General features: G+C 59.6%; 5 protein-coding genes across 5 annotated transcripts in view; 4 read left to right on the top strand and 1 right to left on the bottom strand.

Moving 5' to 3' along the window:
- Window positions 1-1128: 1128 nt before the first annotated feature.
- GGTG_07967 (hypothetical protein) lies at window positions 1129-4917 on the bottom strand. The gene is made up of 4 exons (XM_009225799.1): window positions 3595-4917; window positions 1837-3468; window positions 1626-1769; window positions 1129-1491 (listed from the first exon to the last, which is right to left on the bottom strand). The coding sequence occupies exons 2-4, from the start codon at window positions 3236-3238 to the stop codon at window positions 1436-1438; spliced, it is 1602 nt and encodes a 533-aa protein (XP_009224063.1). The 5' UTR covers window positions 3239-3468; window positions 3595-4917; the 3' UTR covers window positions 1129-1435.
- A 530-nt stretch (window positions 4918-5447) lies between these two features.
- On the top strand, window positions 5448-6041 carry GGTG_07966 (hypothetical protein; the record flags this gene model as incomplete). The annotated part of the gene is made up of 2 exons (XM_009225798.1): window positions 5448-5668; window positions 6002-6041. The coding sequence occupies 2 exons, from the start codon at window positions 5448-5450 to the stop codon at window positions 6039-6041; spliced, it is 261 nt and encodes an 86-aa protein (XP_009224062.1).
- A 22-nt stretch (window positions 6042-6063) lies between these two features.
- On the top strand, window positions 6064-10033 carry GGTG_07965 (hypothetical protein). Its single transcript, XM_009225797.1, has 7 exons — window positions 6064-7342; window positions 7426-7804; window positions 7868-7939; window positions 8008-8131; window positions 8217-8390; window positions 8461-8730; window positions 8800-10033. The coding sequence occupies exons 1-7, from the start codon at window positions 7285-7287 to the stop codon at window positions 9910-9912; spliced, it is 2190 nt and encodes a 729-aa protein (XP_009224061.1). The 5' UTR covers window positions 6064-7284; the 3' UTR covers window positions 9913-10033.
- Window positions 10034-10202: 169 nt separating this feature from the next.
- GGTG_07964 (CCR4-Not complex subunit Caf16) lies at window positions 10203-11455 on the top strand. Its single transcript, XM_009225796.1, has one exon. The coding sequence runs from the start codon at window positions 10306-10308 to the stop codon at window positions 11161-11163; it is 858 nt and encodes a 285-aa protein (XP_009224060.1). The 5' UTR covers window positions 10203-10305; the 3' UTR covers window positions 11164-11455.
- A 1979-nt stretch (window positions 11456-13434) lies between these two features.
- GGTG_07963 (cation diffusion facilitator 1) overlaps window positions 13435-14937 on the top strand; it is a 2948-nt gene continuing 1445 nt past the window's right edge. The window contains exon 1 of the mRNA XM_009225795.1: window positions 13435-14906. Coding sequence (XP_009224059.1) covers window positions 13662-14906 — 1245 coding nt within the window. The 5' untranslated portion in view covers window positions 13435-13661. The remainder of the gene's footprint in view (window positions 14907-14937) is intronic.

The raw sequence follows: 14937 nt of genomic DNA, 5'->3' as shown, positions 1-14937 counted from the left end.
ACCCCCCCCCCCCCCCCCCCCCCCCCCCCCAAAACCGTCGCCTACATCGGCCTCGCCAAAAGATCTCGCACAGATAGATACCCGCCCCTTGACAAATACCCAGAGGGTAAAGAAAATGCCCAGGTTCTGTGAGTGGAGCTTAATCCATTCAACCGTTACACAAAGGTGGGAGGAAAAAAGTTCGGGTCGCACAAGACACAAGACGTGCTGCCACCGACGCATGGCTGCGGCGCAGCGCGCATGTCGTCTGCCTCCGAAGGGCGCACCACAAAGAAAAAGAAGAAAAAAAAGAAGAGGACGAGAAAAACGTCCTGAGAGAAGGGCGAAGAGTAGAGCAAGCCAGGATTTGCAAGCATATAAAGCAGCCAAGACCGCCCCCTCTCCCCATGTCGTACCACCCACCTCCTCTCTCTCCTTGGGGGCCATGTATCATCATGATTATATATCGTCAAAGACACGACCTGACTCACCTTTCTCCGGCCTGCTACCCTCCAAGCATTTCCGCCGTGCGAGCCCATCGCCGGCCTTGGAGGCGGATGTGCGGAATGTGACCATGTTCCACCCGCGCTACATGTGCCAATGTCAACCTTTCTACACTGCATCAGGACCGCCAGTCGGGGCGTTTCCGCGTGCTTGGGTGGTATCATACTAGAGCAAGACGATAGAATCCATCTTCACATGGAAAAAAACGCCACAAAGGGAATCACGTGGTCTCTTCCCCCACACCTAGTCTTATTTTCCCAGTTCATTGCTTGCTTCTCAGCCAGCCGCTGATACCAACGCTTCTCCCCCATTTGGAAATCTCTGCACCCGAGAGCTGGTGTGTGGATCGACGGCACATCTGCCAGAGGGGACAAGTCTGACATGACCCCCTCCAACCTCCCCTCCCTCCTAGCACATGGAAAATCTGGTATGCATGGCCCCTCTTGCTAAGCACCGTAAAAGCCGGGAAAGATGACTTGTGGGAACGGAGCCCAGTGGGGATGCGTCGATTTGTCCCCGGAACAGATTACCGTGCATCTTGGGCGTGGGAAAGGTAAGTAAGATGCCTCGATCAAAGTACCACGCATAAAACCGACATATTGATGCCTTGTTCGGACACCGAGCGTCGCGTTGGAGATACAACGGATCAAAACGAGATTCAATAACAGGTGCGCAGCCTTGTGTCTCCTATAATGCGACTTTGTTGTCATTTATGCTCGGTCCTTTGGCAGCACACCAGCAAAAGCTTCTATCTCGGGTAACTAATCATCTAGTTTTATATGCCTCTCTGTGGAAGAGACAGTACTATAGTGTAAAATAGCACATACAATACCTGGTAATGGCCGACGCTTTCGTGACCCAGCAGGTCCGGGCGTTTTACCAACACACAGTTTGTGTGGCGAGTTGCATGGCGGTAACAATAATCAGCGAATAAGCAAGCGCCACTCAGCGCTCAGGTAGAAGTCACCGGCCGCCAGGAATCGTGGTATCGCGCCCACTTGCGGAATCCTACGCACGATCGGTCAGTTTTCATTCCTCCCTGCTCGTGTAGCACAACCCCTCAAAAAGGTGGTAAGGAGGGTGGGTATGTGCTGACACGCAGACATCACAGAAGTGGGAGGGGAATGCAAGTGGCAGCTTACCCATGACCAGGAATCCCTCGTCACCGCCTCTGATGGCGTCGAGGAACATGCCCTGCATGCCCCGTTCCTGCAGACTCCTCACGCAGGCATCCAGCAGGCGGACCATGACGAAGTCGCGCGACGTTGTAGTGGCAAGACTTCCATCTGCGGTTGCTCTCATTGTCAGCTTGAGTACATGGGGCCGTGATTAAAGGACAAACAAAAAACATACCCGAAACGCATATGCACGTAACGCCGCCGATATCGTCCCCGATGGTCCCGGCCCAGGGCAGGTCCTTGACGACATCACTATCGGACCTCGGCACGTACGTGATGGCGCAAGCAGAGACGACACCCCCCGTCACGCCCACCATGATGTCCCGCATGCAGAATGGATTGTCCATGAGCGGCCGGTACTGGTCATACCAGCCCATATTGTCGTTACGCGCCGACTCGGCGTCGACCAGCTCCAGGACCTGTTCAAATTCGTGCGGCTCGCAGGGCCGGAATGCGAGGGCCTTTGCGGGACCTGTAGAGGAGAGGGCGGAAGAAGATGGCACGTTGAAGCGCTCCGGGTAGTCGGCGAACCGGAGCAGCCAGTCGCAGACCTCCTGGCCCCGGCCCGGGACGTGCGGGAGCGACAGCTCCCACCCGCGGCGGCGGAACCAGCCCTCGGATGGACTGGCCAGGGGCAGGCCGAACAGCAGCCGCGGGAAGGTGGTACCAAGCTGCAGGCGGAAGACGCCGCGGATGCAGTGGAGCTTGCGGAGCGCGTGGTCGTGCAGCGACAGGCCGATGCCGCGGCGGCGGTACTCGGGCCTGACGGCAACGATGGCGAGCGAGCCGACGAGGTGATCGACGTTGCTGTCGGCGTAGGTTATGTAGGTGGCACAGAAGCCGACCAGACGGCCCGACTCGGGCTCGCGCACGACGTAGTGGCTAGTGTAGCCATCCCGCATCAGAAGCTTCTGCAGCTGGCTTTGTGACAGGCCCGCAAAGTCCTTGGGCACCGACTGGCACCACAGCCCGTGTACGTCCTCGAGGTCGCGGTGGAGGGAAAAGTCCTCGACCGCCCACTCCTGCGGGGCCAGGACGAGGTTTTGCAGCAGGTTGCTGCTCGGCTTGTAGAGCGAGCCGACGGCGGCCTCGAGGGCGGCGGGCGAGTAACCCGACGTCTGGACGATAGTCGGGAAGCTCGCATCCAGCCCGTCGAGCTCGCTGATGCTACAGCAGGCCAGCACTATCAGTAGCCGGCCGCCAGCTCCGTCCCGCAGCTTCTTCGCCATGCTGACCTGCGACGGTTGGTTTGATAATGGCGGTCCCGAGATGAAGAATATGAGTAGCCTTGGGTTCTCCCTGGTGATAATCCCAAAATGGGTCTGGCCAACCCCACCCTTTGCTGTGTATGGAACATGGTGTAGTTGGGGTTTGGGCGACTGCCTCATAAGCGCCCGAGCAAAAGCTTCAAAGGGGTCTTGTGAGAGGGACCCGGGAGGAGGCGGCCCTCGATCACGGGGAGGCACAACGACGGGCGTCAACAGGACAACGCTGTCCCCCTCGGATATCACCCTCGTGAGTGGTATGCAGCCCTGCGAGTCCCGCACGACGGTGAGCGGAGGTGTCGCGCTTTCCATCCCTTCCGAAAACTAGTACGCGCCCGAGGAGCTTTGTCGAAATCAGTGTGCTGTCCTGGACATGGTATCAAGTGCTGTTAGGGGTGGCCGATTCATGTGTCCTCATGGAACGGCACTTGTCCCTCCCTGATGGAGGGGCAGTTGGGTGACACAAACGATGGTGAGGAGGAAAAGAAAAGAGCGATGAGCGAAGAGATGGCCAAGCCAAGAAGAAGGCGGTTTCAAGGATCCTAGCCCGGCATGTCGGATCAGTTTTACTTGACCTTTCGTATACCTCGCGGACGCTAACTCTTTTTGAGGCGTGAGTGCGAGAGGGCCGTTTTGACAGGCAAGACTGCTGACAGGAGTGGACTTACAATCGAGGCCAATCTCGCTATCTCGGAATCTTCATGGCTGTCCCAACGAAGCCACCTGCAAGGAGGATGATAACACGGCGTTCAGGTCCCCTCCCGTCTTGAAGTCTGTCGAGCAACGAAACACGGTAGCGGTAGCGACAGTGTATGCGACCCTCTGCGTTGTTCCGAGAACTGCCTCTCCACCCCCAGATATATTGCCGAGCCGGAGTGACCCAATCCTGCGGGCGATACTGGCAGCGGTCGTGGCCGTGGTTCCAGGTTGTGAGTTAGAAGAAGAAGAACCCAGGAAACTCCCTGTGTTGTGTTGGCTGTTGACGATGCCAGTGAGGTTGATGACAGAACCCACTTGGCACTGGCTGTGGAGGTAGCGATGAGTGCTCGTTGGACAAGGATACACGTAAGGCCCAGGAGAGGAAAAAAATCTCCCGCGACCGGACAGGGCTGGTTGTGATTATTGACGTCTCTGGATTTTATTATCTCGTTCCCGCTGTGACATTCATCTTGTCTTTATCTTTCCTCTATTTTTCTTGGTGCGGGGAGGGAGTGAGCAAGGCCAGAAGGTAGGACCGGCAGGAATCCGTGACGGGGATCGAGGCCCTTTTCAGAGGCCGATGAACATGATGTCGGTCGTTGTCCCCTGGTTTGGCAAACAATAAGACCGCAGGGCACCTTTGGTGTGGGAACGGTAAGATTGGGCTGCCGAGGGGGAGGGCGCGGCGGGAGCTAGAGTTAAAGTACCAAGAGCGCGTCACCTTGGGCGGCTGGGCGGACAACCAAAGCCTCCGGCTCGGGTCGGGTAGGGCAAGAACGAGGGAGGAAGTGGCCATGCCAGGAAGGGAACAGGCCTAGTAGCGAAGCCGACAGGCGCGTGCAGCAGCAGTCACCCCCAGGTGGTACCTCGTCGGTGGCACCCTACCTACCGGGCTGGTTGTGCAGCACAAGTCCGATGCATGGGCTTTGCAGGCTGGCCTAGGGCCTGCAGCGGCTGCAGTGGCCTACGCCGTGGGAACCGCATCTCGTTTGAGACCCGGCCGTCCTCGCAGGAGCACAGGCGCGCCGCAAACGAGGACGCTGTCGACCTCGCACAGGGAGGGATGCGGACGGTGACACTAGAGGGGCGGGGCGGCAGCTAGGCAGGAGAGACGAAAATATGAGACGGGGCACAAAGCACCTGCAGGGCTCCTTTGCAAGGCAGCGAGAGGTGATGACCGAGGAGTTGACAAACAGAGAAGGTGGCAGATTGGGTGATTGTTGCCCGGTTTCGTTCGTGTTCGGGAACAGCACAACAAGCATGGACGGATTGGAGGCACACCTTCTCAATTTGATTTGATCTTCAGTGTTGGGCCTGACGCAGTGAGCTGTCTCCAGGGCTGGGCACTGAATCATGCCAGCGCTGTGATTGCCAGACCTGCAGGGCCCGCGACTGCCTTTCTAGGCGGTCGGCCTCAGCACTGCTTGTCTGACACCGAAACCCGGCGGCCTGTGCCCTAATATTGATGAAAGCAGCAGGCAGCGTCCCTGGCGGTCCACCAGTCGTCAATGTCAGCACACAAAGACAACAAGCGTGGGCAATCATGGCTCTCTGCAGCGAACTCGCATGGCAGTTGCATGGAGCCTCGCATCCTATCCCGCGACGGTGCCACCCCATTCGTAGTGATTGGCCGCCCGGTTGTGTACACTTGGGGGCCATTTTTTGTGGTGGTGTGACAGCCTGGACCAGGTAGACACCACTATCTAGGTGGGCGTCTAGGTGTGGAAGCAAACATGAACAAGATGAGAGAGGGGCCGGGCATGCGCAAGCCTGGTGATGTAGCCATGATGTACAGGTCGAGGCTGGGACGGGGCCGTTCGAGATGCTGTCGGACGCCTGCTGTGGTGCAACGAAGCAACAGGCAGGAACAAGAACCGAGACTGGGGCACGCGGAGAACCGACGAGGTCGTGCCCCCAACCGGGCTTCTGGTGGAACGCTCGTGTGCGACGGCGGGACTGGTTCTTGTTTTGTGTTGCGGTAACAGCAAGCGAGCTGGGGAGCCAAGCACTGAAGCCAAGTACATACTGGATCCAGGTAGCCCTGTATGAGCATGAGCCTGCGTGACGGCCCCGACCCGCTCGCTTTGGTACAACGGCAACTTCTGGAAGCCGCGCAACACGACGACAAACAGAGCCTGGGCGCGAGGTTACACAGAGCCTAGGCGCAGGGTGCCACGCCTCACCGTCGTGTGTGGCACAAGCACTCTTGCGAAAGTCGCCGGTTGACTGGTCCTGCATGCGGGCCATGGGCCTAGTAACCCCTGGCTGCCCACGTACCCACATACCCACTTTCACCCACCCGTAGTTTGCTCCGAGCGAGCTTACCAGAGCCGAGGGAACACGAGGGAGGAGGAGAGCAAAGCTAACGCGAAATAGCTCGGTGGCCCCTCTAGGTAGTAAGGTGGTGGATATCTAGGTGGGTGGTTGAGGTTTCTGTTGTGCTACTTGTCACTGCGACCAACCTTTTTCTTCGTCCTTTGCCTGGAATTCCGCCTGACTGGGGAACGAGTACCAAACCCAAACAGCACGCTCATTATCCTGGTTTCGGTGTGTTTCCGCTGCACACCGGGGTGGGGATCAACTCGAGCCAAAGGAGGGGGAGCCTGCCCCAGCTATTTTTGGCACCCGACGGGATGCTGAGGACGGGATGAGCCGACTGACTGTTAGGCTGGTTGTCAGGGGCAAGGACTGGCCGTCTCGACAAGCGATTCCTAACGGCAACAGGCATACATTTTCGGCAGCCAGACCAATCCTACGCGGCCGCGTTTTCGCGAAACACAACAACACAGACACAGACATACTGCAGGATCAACGGGCTGCGGATCGATCGAGGCACTGTTCCGCGCTCGGCCTCGGCCTCGATGCTTCCACCCAGTCTTGCGAGACCTTGGTCGGGGTGCCATGTCTCGAGGCAATCTCGTGGCTGAATTTCCTTGGAGGGCTTTGACGCGACCTCGAGGTCTCACCTGCCCATGAAGCTTGGAAGTGCCTAGATTGACCTCGATATGGATGTGTTATTTCCATCCTCCCAGCCTGGGCCTCATGCTTGATCCTGATGCTTGTGTGCTATTGATACCGTGCCGTGCCGCCCCACCACCCTTGAATTGGATCAAGCTGGCACGCTGGCTGTCAAACCAGCACACACTGGTGGATCGCCGCACGGATGCATATTTGATGGGCGCAGGAAGGTGCTAAAACTGGAGGGATCACCACTACCTGCCCAGGTAACCAATCCAATCAAGACTTGGCCCCCCCGCCAGCGCGTCTCGTCACCAGAAATCGCGTCTGCCACCAAACCGCCGACTAAATTGCTTGCATGCACCCAGCTCGCATCGGCTGGTTTATTCCCCCCAAGAGCGCCGGATCTGGCGTTGTTAGCCCTCTTCTGGAGGCGGCGCACCTTCATCCCTGCAGCCCGCAGCGCCTCCTGCAGTACACGACAACGGCAAACGGGCTCAATATCCGGCAAAAATGAGAGCCGCCGTCGTGTAACAGCACCCACCCAAGCCATGTTGCAGACTCCCTGAGCGGATCTTTATCCCCGCCACCACCAAGGATTGCTATCAGCCCAGTAGGGAAGGTAGGTACAGCAATCGAGTAAGCCAACCCACCCGAGACACCACACACAGACGCACATAGGAGTCATCAGGGACGCGACAATGGACGAGAGTGACGATCATCAGAGTCTCGGGCCCCAGCTCGACGACCTGGCCACCGGTGAGTCGCCTCTAGTCAAGACATGCATTACGCTGTCCCTGCCGCCTGCCCTAGATCCAAGCATAGCCTAACCGCCCTCGCAGCCTCCAAGATCCCGGCCAAGCGTCGCGGCGTCTCCATCAAGCCCACTATCGAAAGCATCACATCGCTTTCGTATGAGAGGGGTCTGATCCCCGCCGACCTGGTCCGGCTTGTCGACCTCATCACAGCATCGGGCCACCACCTCGACCAAGCCAGCCTAGGAGCCCTCGTGAGGAGCCTCTACCCGGCCGGCCCCGTGTCAGACGACGTGGTCCTCACCGTCGTCGGCTCCCTCGGACACGGCCAGCTGAAGCCGTCGCTGCCGATCCAGTCGCTGCTGCTCAGGTGGCTGGTTATGATATATCACATTCTCGATAGCCGCGCCGTCCTGTCCCAGTCATACCCTGTCTTATTCAACCTGCTCGACACGGCCGCCATAAGGTATAGAAGAACCAGCCACGCTCCTCAGAGCCGACAAAACCGCTGACAATGCGCACCGCCTAGGCCTCAGCTATGCCACCTGCTTGCTTTAGTCACTCGTCGAAAACATGTCCGTCCGTTCAGGATCCAGTCCATGTAAGTGTACTCATGTCCTTGTGGGCCTCCGTTCTACCAAGCGACCGTGCTGATTTATACCTCCCTAGCTTGGACCTTTCCCGGCAAACAGGCCACGACCCCTCGCTGGTCGGGCTGCTGAGGATATACAAAAATTACTATCCCGAAGTGATAGTTGGCGATGTTACGAGGGGGAAGGCATCCCCGTTCAAGGTATGGGCAGCCACAGAGAGCGCGAGCGATAATATCTCAAGACGCAATCCATCATGTGATTCCACTGACGAGGTATTATATCAAGTACCCTGATCCAGAGTGGCGGGAAAGGCTCGGGGAGATCCAAGCAGCGCATCGCCTACGACAGGATCGTCGCATGGCCGATAGCGGTCCCCGAAACGGATTCAGAGTGAACCACAACGTTGATCGTCGGAAGAGCACACTATTGCCGCCTGTCCAGACATCACACGCCAACGAGGTGAGCTGCCTTGGGCTGGCTCACTACATGGGGTCTGTTCTCGCCAGCATGCTGAACACGCGTCCTGTAGGAATCGGTGACAATCGAAGAAATCGACAGCGTGGAGCAGTTTGTCGATAACTTGGAGAAACTCGAGCTTCCCAACCAGCTAGTGGCCGTGCTGGCCGACCCCTTGCTGCAGAAGTTGCTCATGCTGAGGCCGGACGCCACTGCCGGTGCGAGAATAAGCAACTGGCTCGACTCTTCAATCGCCGATGCAGCTGACGATGCTCATACTGATGGTGGCAGAGCTCTTCTCGACCTACTCGAGCTTGTCCATGACCATGCCGAACAAACACAGGTATACTACGGTCCCTGCTACTCCCAGGCAATCCTGTGAGGATCTAGATGCTGATGCCAACCCCCATAGTCGCTCCACCCGTTGTTCGATCGTTTACTACACCAGCTCTATCCGGCATGGAACGGAAAGGACAGGAGAAATGTTGTTTTGGACACTCTGACTTTTATCCCACTTGGGTCCTTTGCAAAGCTCTACGAGGTTCATTTTCGCCCTGTAGAGAGCAAGGTCCTGGATGACACGCCAGAGCCACAGCTGGCCCTCCTGGAGTTTTATACTTGTCTACTCCGGCGCTGGACGGTGCAGATACTCTCACTTACCGGGGCCGTCCCAAAGCATGCGCCGGACGCAGTCGCTGCGCTGACCGGGCACGTCAACAAGCTCTGCCTGACGCTGGCGCAGCAACAATCGCCGCCGGCCGCGACGTCGACGCACATGCGCATCATCGGCTTTTACGACGCAGCCGCCCGGCTCATATCGAACCCCAGCGCCATGCCACACATGCACATAGTGGCGCCGCCCGCCGCCGTGCTGTACGCGCTCGGCTTCTCGGACTCACCCGCCGTGCTCTCGGGCCTCTGCGGCGTCCTGGCGCGCTACAAGCGTGGGCTCGAGGTGATCATGAGCGGCGGCGGCGGCGCGTCGCGGCCCCGGCTCACGGTCGCCGAGCGCGAGCAGGTCGCCGTGTTCAACCGCTTCTTCATGGACACGTGCAACTGCCTCTGGCGCGGGCGCGCGCTCGAGAAGGCGGGCGACAACGCCGTCGGCTGCGGCCTGGCCGACGCCGTGATCGCGGCGCTCGAGCGCTGGGCCACGGCGGCGGCTGAGGACGAGGCAGACAAGGGCGGCAAGGCGCTCAAGGCCATGTACGGCGTGAGCCGCTCGCCGGCGCTGTGCCTGGCCGCACGCGACTTTTTGCAGGGCCTCGAGGAGGCCGAGATGCGGGCGGCCGAGGCCGAGGCCGAGCCACTGTTGGCGCGCCACGCGGGGCCGGCGTCGCAGCAGAGCCTAGCCCGCCTAGCGCGCGACGGCGGCCTCGACGTGCAGTGGCAGGAGTTCCGGCTCGGCGTGCTGGACGAGTTCCAGCGGCTGGGCTTCGGCGGCGTGCCCGACCTGCTGTACCAGGCCATGAAGGGGCTGATGGGCACGCGGGCCCGGGCTGCGCAGGGCCAGGGGGGTGGTTGATTGTGGGTGTGATTTCTTTGGTGTGTGTCGCTTCCTAAAGTTCAGTACGAGCTTGTAGCATAGTCGTACATGCACTAAGAAACAAAGGGTCCGTGTGACCGGAAAATTCAGGGCTTCTTGATTTTGCAACTGCCCGTACGGTTCTGTTCTATGGATGTAAATGGGTGTAGGTGTATCTCAGGGTTACTCACCCCATTCTGGTAGCCTTGAATGGCGTGATGGCCTGCCGACCTCGCTCGATCGGCGCTTTCTTGAACCGAGCTTGGGCCGCCCCGCTCGAGACTCGGTCATCCCTCCACGCCGACTCACCCTCGAATCCCCCCTACTTCTTGCACCACATCCGCAGCGCCGCCAAGAGAACAAAGCCAACCACCAACCAAACCTCTGCCCGCCATGGCGCGCCTACCCACAGTCGAGGTCCGGGACCTGACCTACTCATTCCCCGACCGCAGCACCGGCCTGTCGGGCGTCAGCCTCTCACTCCCGTCGCGCAGCCGCGCGTGCCTGATCGGGGCCAACGGGGCCGGCAAGACGACGCTCCTGCGCCTGCTGGCCGGCAAGCGGCTCTCGCCCGCGGGCGCCGTGCTCGTCGGCGGCGTCGACCCCTTCTCCGACTCGCCCGAGGGCGTGACCTACCTGGGGCTCGAGTGGGTCCTCAACCCCATCGTGCGCACCGACGTCGGCGTCGCCGAGCTCCTCCGCTCCGTCGGCGGCGACGCCTACCCGGAGCGCCGCGACGAGCTCGTCGCGGTCCTCGACGTCGACACCTCGTGGCGCATGCACGCCGTCTCGGACGGCGAGCGCCGCCGCGTCCAGCTGGCCATGGGGCTCGTCCGCCCCTGGTCGCTGCTGCTGCTCGACGAGGTCACGGTCGACCTCGACGTGCTGTCGCGCGCGCGCTTCCTGGGCTGGCTGCGCCGCGAGACCGAGGTGCGGGACGCGACCATAGTGTACGCCACCCACATCCTCGACAACCTGGCCGGCTGGCCCACGCACCTGGTGCACATGCACGTCGGCACCGTGCGCGAGTGGGGGCCGACGCAGGAGTTCCTGGACGCCGTTGGGGATAGCGGCTCCGGCAACAGCAGGCTGGGCGAGCTGGTGCTCGGCTGGCTCGAGCGTGACCTCGCGGACCGCGGGCCGCGCAGCCAGAACAGGCGGGCGCCCGAGGGCAAGACGTACGGCCAGGGCGGCGCCGAGCTGGGCGGGTACGGGTTCGAGCCGAACGGGCCGCCGCCAAAGGGGGAGTGATGGAAGCGAGGGGGGCTTTCTTTTCTTCTTCGTTGTTTTTTTTCTTTTATTGCTCTCCTTCTTCAACTAGAGAGTTGCGTTTCTGGAGGACACAGTGGCGTTCAACAATGGCATCCACGCGAGAGGGCATATTGCACTTAACTGCATGCCAATGGGGGATAAACGGCGTTTTGTTATTTGGTTCTTCAACACGGACAGGAATCTAGGTAGATATGGGCAAGGCATGATACGTGAAGCTAGAAAAATGCAATAGCAGCTTTCAAGGCTACGATGGCTATCAACAAGCTTCCAAGACAGGCCGGTGCTCAAACGTCTTCGGGATGCTCGTGTGTGCATGTGTGCACATGTTGTTGTCAGCAGCTGATGGTTCGCCAAAGTCGGAAGAAGAGGAAGAAGAGAAAGAAGAGATCAAAGTGTCCGGATGCGTGCTCGCCCGCCGTTGCAGCCTGGCGCACGGGTTCGGTGTGAATATGGGAGGGATGTGGCAGTGTTCCAAGGAGAGCGTGTAAACAAGGAACGCCTGTTTCTCCGTAGATACCTTTCCGTCAGTCACGTCCTTTTATGTTTCTCGGCAGCTTTTACGCAGAGCTCGAAAACCAGGGCTGGCGATCACGAAGCGGCGAATGTGGCCATAATTGCAGGTGTCGGGGCTCCCCAGGATGGAGTTTGGATGGGAGGCCGTCTTAGGACGGGCAGGAGGAAACTTGGATATCAGATGTTGCTGCAAGATATCACGAGCCTCGGGTCGAGCCGCGCTCCAAGACTTTGCTCGAAGAGCTCCGTCATGGTGGGCTGCATGCAGAATGTCCGAGTATCAAATCCTGGGGCTTCATTCTATACGGTCTTGGGCGCTCCCGCCACCTCTGCGGTGCGGCACGTGCAGTCGCCCTCCTCCGCCAGACCTCGCTTCTGCCAGCCGGGGCCCAGACCTTATAGCCCTCGGCTCTGCTGTTACCAAGCACGAACCTGGGGCACATCTTCGGTGGTATAGCGAGTTGCCTGTGAGCTTTTGCCAGTCGGCTGTTTTTTGCTGCTTGCGGTCTGGACAAGCTGTCAAGAATTTGTTGTGATGGCATCGCAAGCCTCGTGCGCAAAACCCAAACCACAGGATTTTATTATCCCGGAACATAAGATATCCTAACAGCCCTGTTATAGCAGTGGTTAGCAATGGTGAAAATAAAAGTAATATGCTTTGCCCGCGTTCTTCATGGTAAGCTTTTCGTCCGGCCTGCATTCTTTATGCCATGTTCCATCCCGCTCGTGCTTTGCTGCGGCATCATTTCTATGTCTTCTCGTGGTGCAGTTTTGTAAGTGGGGATATGCCGAGCCGCCGGTAGAAATGTATACGAAATCATAAAGAAACAAAATTTCGACGTGGTTTGGTCCGATACACTCCCTAACAGTAGGCTGGCGCTCGAGATCATCCCAAATAACCCATCCCATCGTGTGCGGCAGCCGAGATAAGAAAATAACGCCTTCCCCTATCTTGCGGCTGCGCCTTGTTCCACAGCGTCTTGTGCCTGAGCTCGTGCACCAACCCAGGACAGATGGCACTCTTTTCAAGATTGGTGGTTGGTTCCTTGCCCTTGGGCACACAAGCCACCAATATGCCGCTCAATCGTTTCACAAAGCGAACCCAGCAATTATTGTGACAGTCGTCACTGATATCTCGGTGCTTGCATTGCATGTCTCGCGCAGTCTGGCTGCAGTTGTGTTGTCGGGTTTGCCATGCCGGATTTTTGGAAACGCTTCTACTCTGTAGGGTGACTAACAGTCGCGATACAACAGGCAAATCCCGGCTCGCCAATTCCTTCCTTAATTTCCACCCCCTGCCAGAAACCCTCCACGCCAAGACAACTCGCTCCACAGACGGGATCCCAAGCCCCTGGTCCTCCTTATCGAGCCGCGACGACAGATCTGATAATTCCCATCAGAGACATGGCAGGCAGCGATCATGCTGGTAGCTAACCTCCGCTTCTCCTCGTCCCGTGCGGTCTCGGCTCGCTGCCGACCCTCATGCGGGGAAAGGAAGCTTGAGAAAAAGACTTGCCCTTTCCGGGATAGCGGTAACACTTGCAGCGCGCGTGTTCCTTCCCGAACCTTGGCTGTTGTACGTAGGTACCAGTCTACATTACACCAAGAAACCCAGAGCCAGGGCCTATGTACACCTACCCGGATTCAGGCCTCCAAATGCCGTGCGGGGAGCCTTATCTGACCTGATACCAGGTGGTGGTGGGTAGAAATGAACTCAGACTTTTGTCACCGGGCGTCTGCTCTCAGCTAAATTTCTCCTTGCTTTTTTCCCGGTCTAGCGTTGTTTGGCGCTGCCGATCCGCCACCGCCTTCCCTGCCAGTGATTTGCTTTGTTGAGAACACTAACCGTTGTCATCATCACTCGCTGCCGCTCAAAAGGCCTCTGCTCCCCTTTTCGCAATTCGCGCGCTCGCTGCTCAAGGTAGCCCGAGCCTAGCATCCCAGAGAACAAGGGCACAGCCAAGATGGAGCCAGACATCTCGCGCTCAATAACTCATCACCCCCATCCCTTCCACCTGCAGCCGCCGTCGCCGCGCTCCAACTCGCACACGCCGCACGCTAGCGGCACGCCGGACATTGTCGACGGCGCTAGCAGCACCGCCGTTGAGCTGGTGGAGGATGTGCACGGGCAGTCGCATCACGCCGGAGACGGCAACGACGCAGCAGACCGCAATGTAGTAGGCGGGGGCATCGGTGCGACATCGACGGCCCGGCAGCGGGCGGCGTCGTCCCACCGCATGGCCGGCAGCGGCAGCAACCTCGCCCGCGACGTCGAGGTCGAGAGCCAGACCACGGCGGGCGGCGGGCGCATGCCGCTCTACAGCTTCGAGAACGACCCGTACGGCTTCTCGCGCGCCTACAAGACGCCCGCCGACATTGAGCAGATCAAGGCTAACACGTCGCGCAAGCTGCGGTCGCGGAGGGGCGGGGTGCTGGGGTGGAGGGGAGGAAGCGGCCGGAAGGATGACCCCTCCCCGGTGGTCGCGGGCGGTGGTGGTGGCGGTGGCGGCGGCGGCGGCGCGGCCCCCACAAGGAGCGGGAGCGCGGGGAGCGGCATCCTGGGCGGGTTCGTCCCGACGCCGGTGCGGTCGACGCTGCAGGCGCGGCGGGTCGAGGACTTTTACAAGTCGCAGAACGAGACGATCGAGCGGCTGCTCAAGTCGGTCGAGGAGCACCGGGCCGAGGCGCGCCACGAGGCGGGCGAGGACCTGTTGCAGTTCCGCGTCGGCGTCTGGGGCTCGTTCGCGGCCAACCTCGTGCTGGCGGCGCTGCAGATCTACGCGGCCGTGGCCTCGGGCTCGCTCTCGCTCTTCACCACCATGGCCGACAGCATCTTCGACCCGCTCAGCAACCTGACGCTGATCCTGTCCAACCGCGCCGTCCGCCGCGTCGACCCCTCGCGCTTCCCGTCGGGCAAGGCGCGCCTCGAGACGGTCGGCAACATTGTGTTTTGCTTCCTCATGACCTCGGTCTCGCTCATCCTCATCGCCTTCTCGGCCCAGGAGCTCGCCCAGCGCGCGGGCCAGGAGGGCACAAACGGCTTCCACCTGTCGTCCGTCGTGGCCGTCGGCGTCGCCTTTGCCACAAAGTTCTCGCTGTTTCTGTACACGTGGGCGCTCAAGGACCGGTACTCGCAGATCCGGATCCTGTGGCAGGACCACCGCAACGACCTCTTTGTCAACGCCTTTGGTATCCTCACGTCCGTCGGGGCAAGTCACTCCCTCTTTTCCTCGTCTTACC

Source organism: Gaeumannomyces tritici, assembly GCF_000145635.1.
Source record: "Gaeumannomyces tritici R3-111a-1 unplaced genomic scaffold supercont2.4, whole genome shotgun sequence".
Taxonomy (NCBI): domain Eukaryota; kingdom Fungi; phylum Ascomycota; class Sordariomycetes; order Magnaporthales; family Magnaporthaceae; genus Gaeumannomyces; species Gaeumannomyces tritici.
This window is presented reverse-complemented; position numbering and strand designations above follow the sequence as displayed.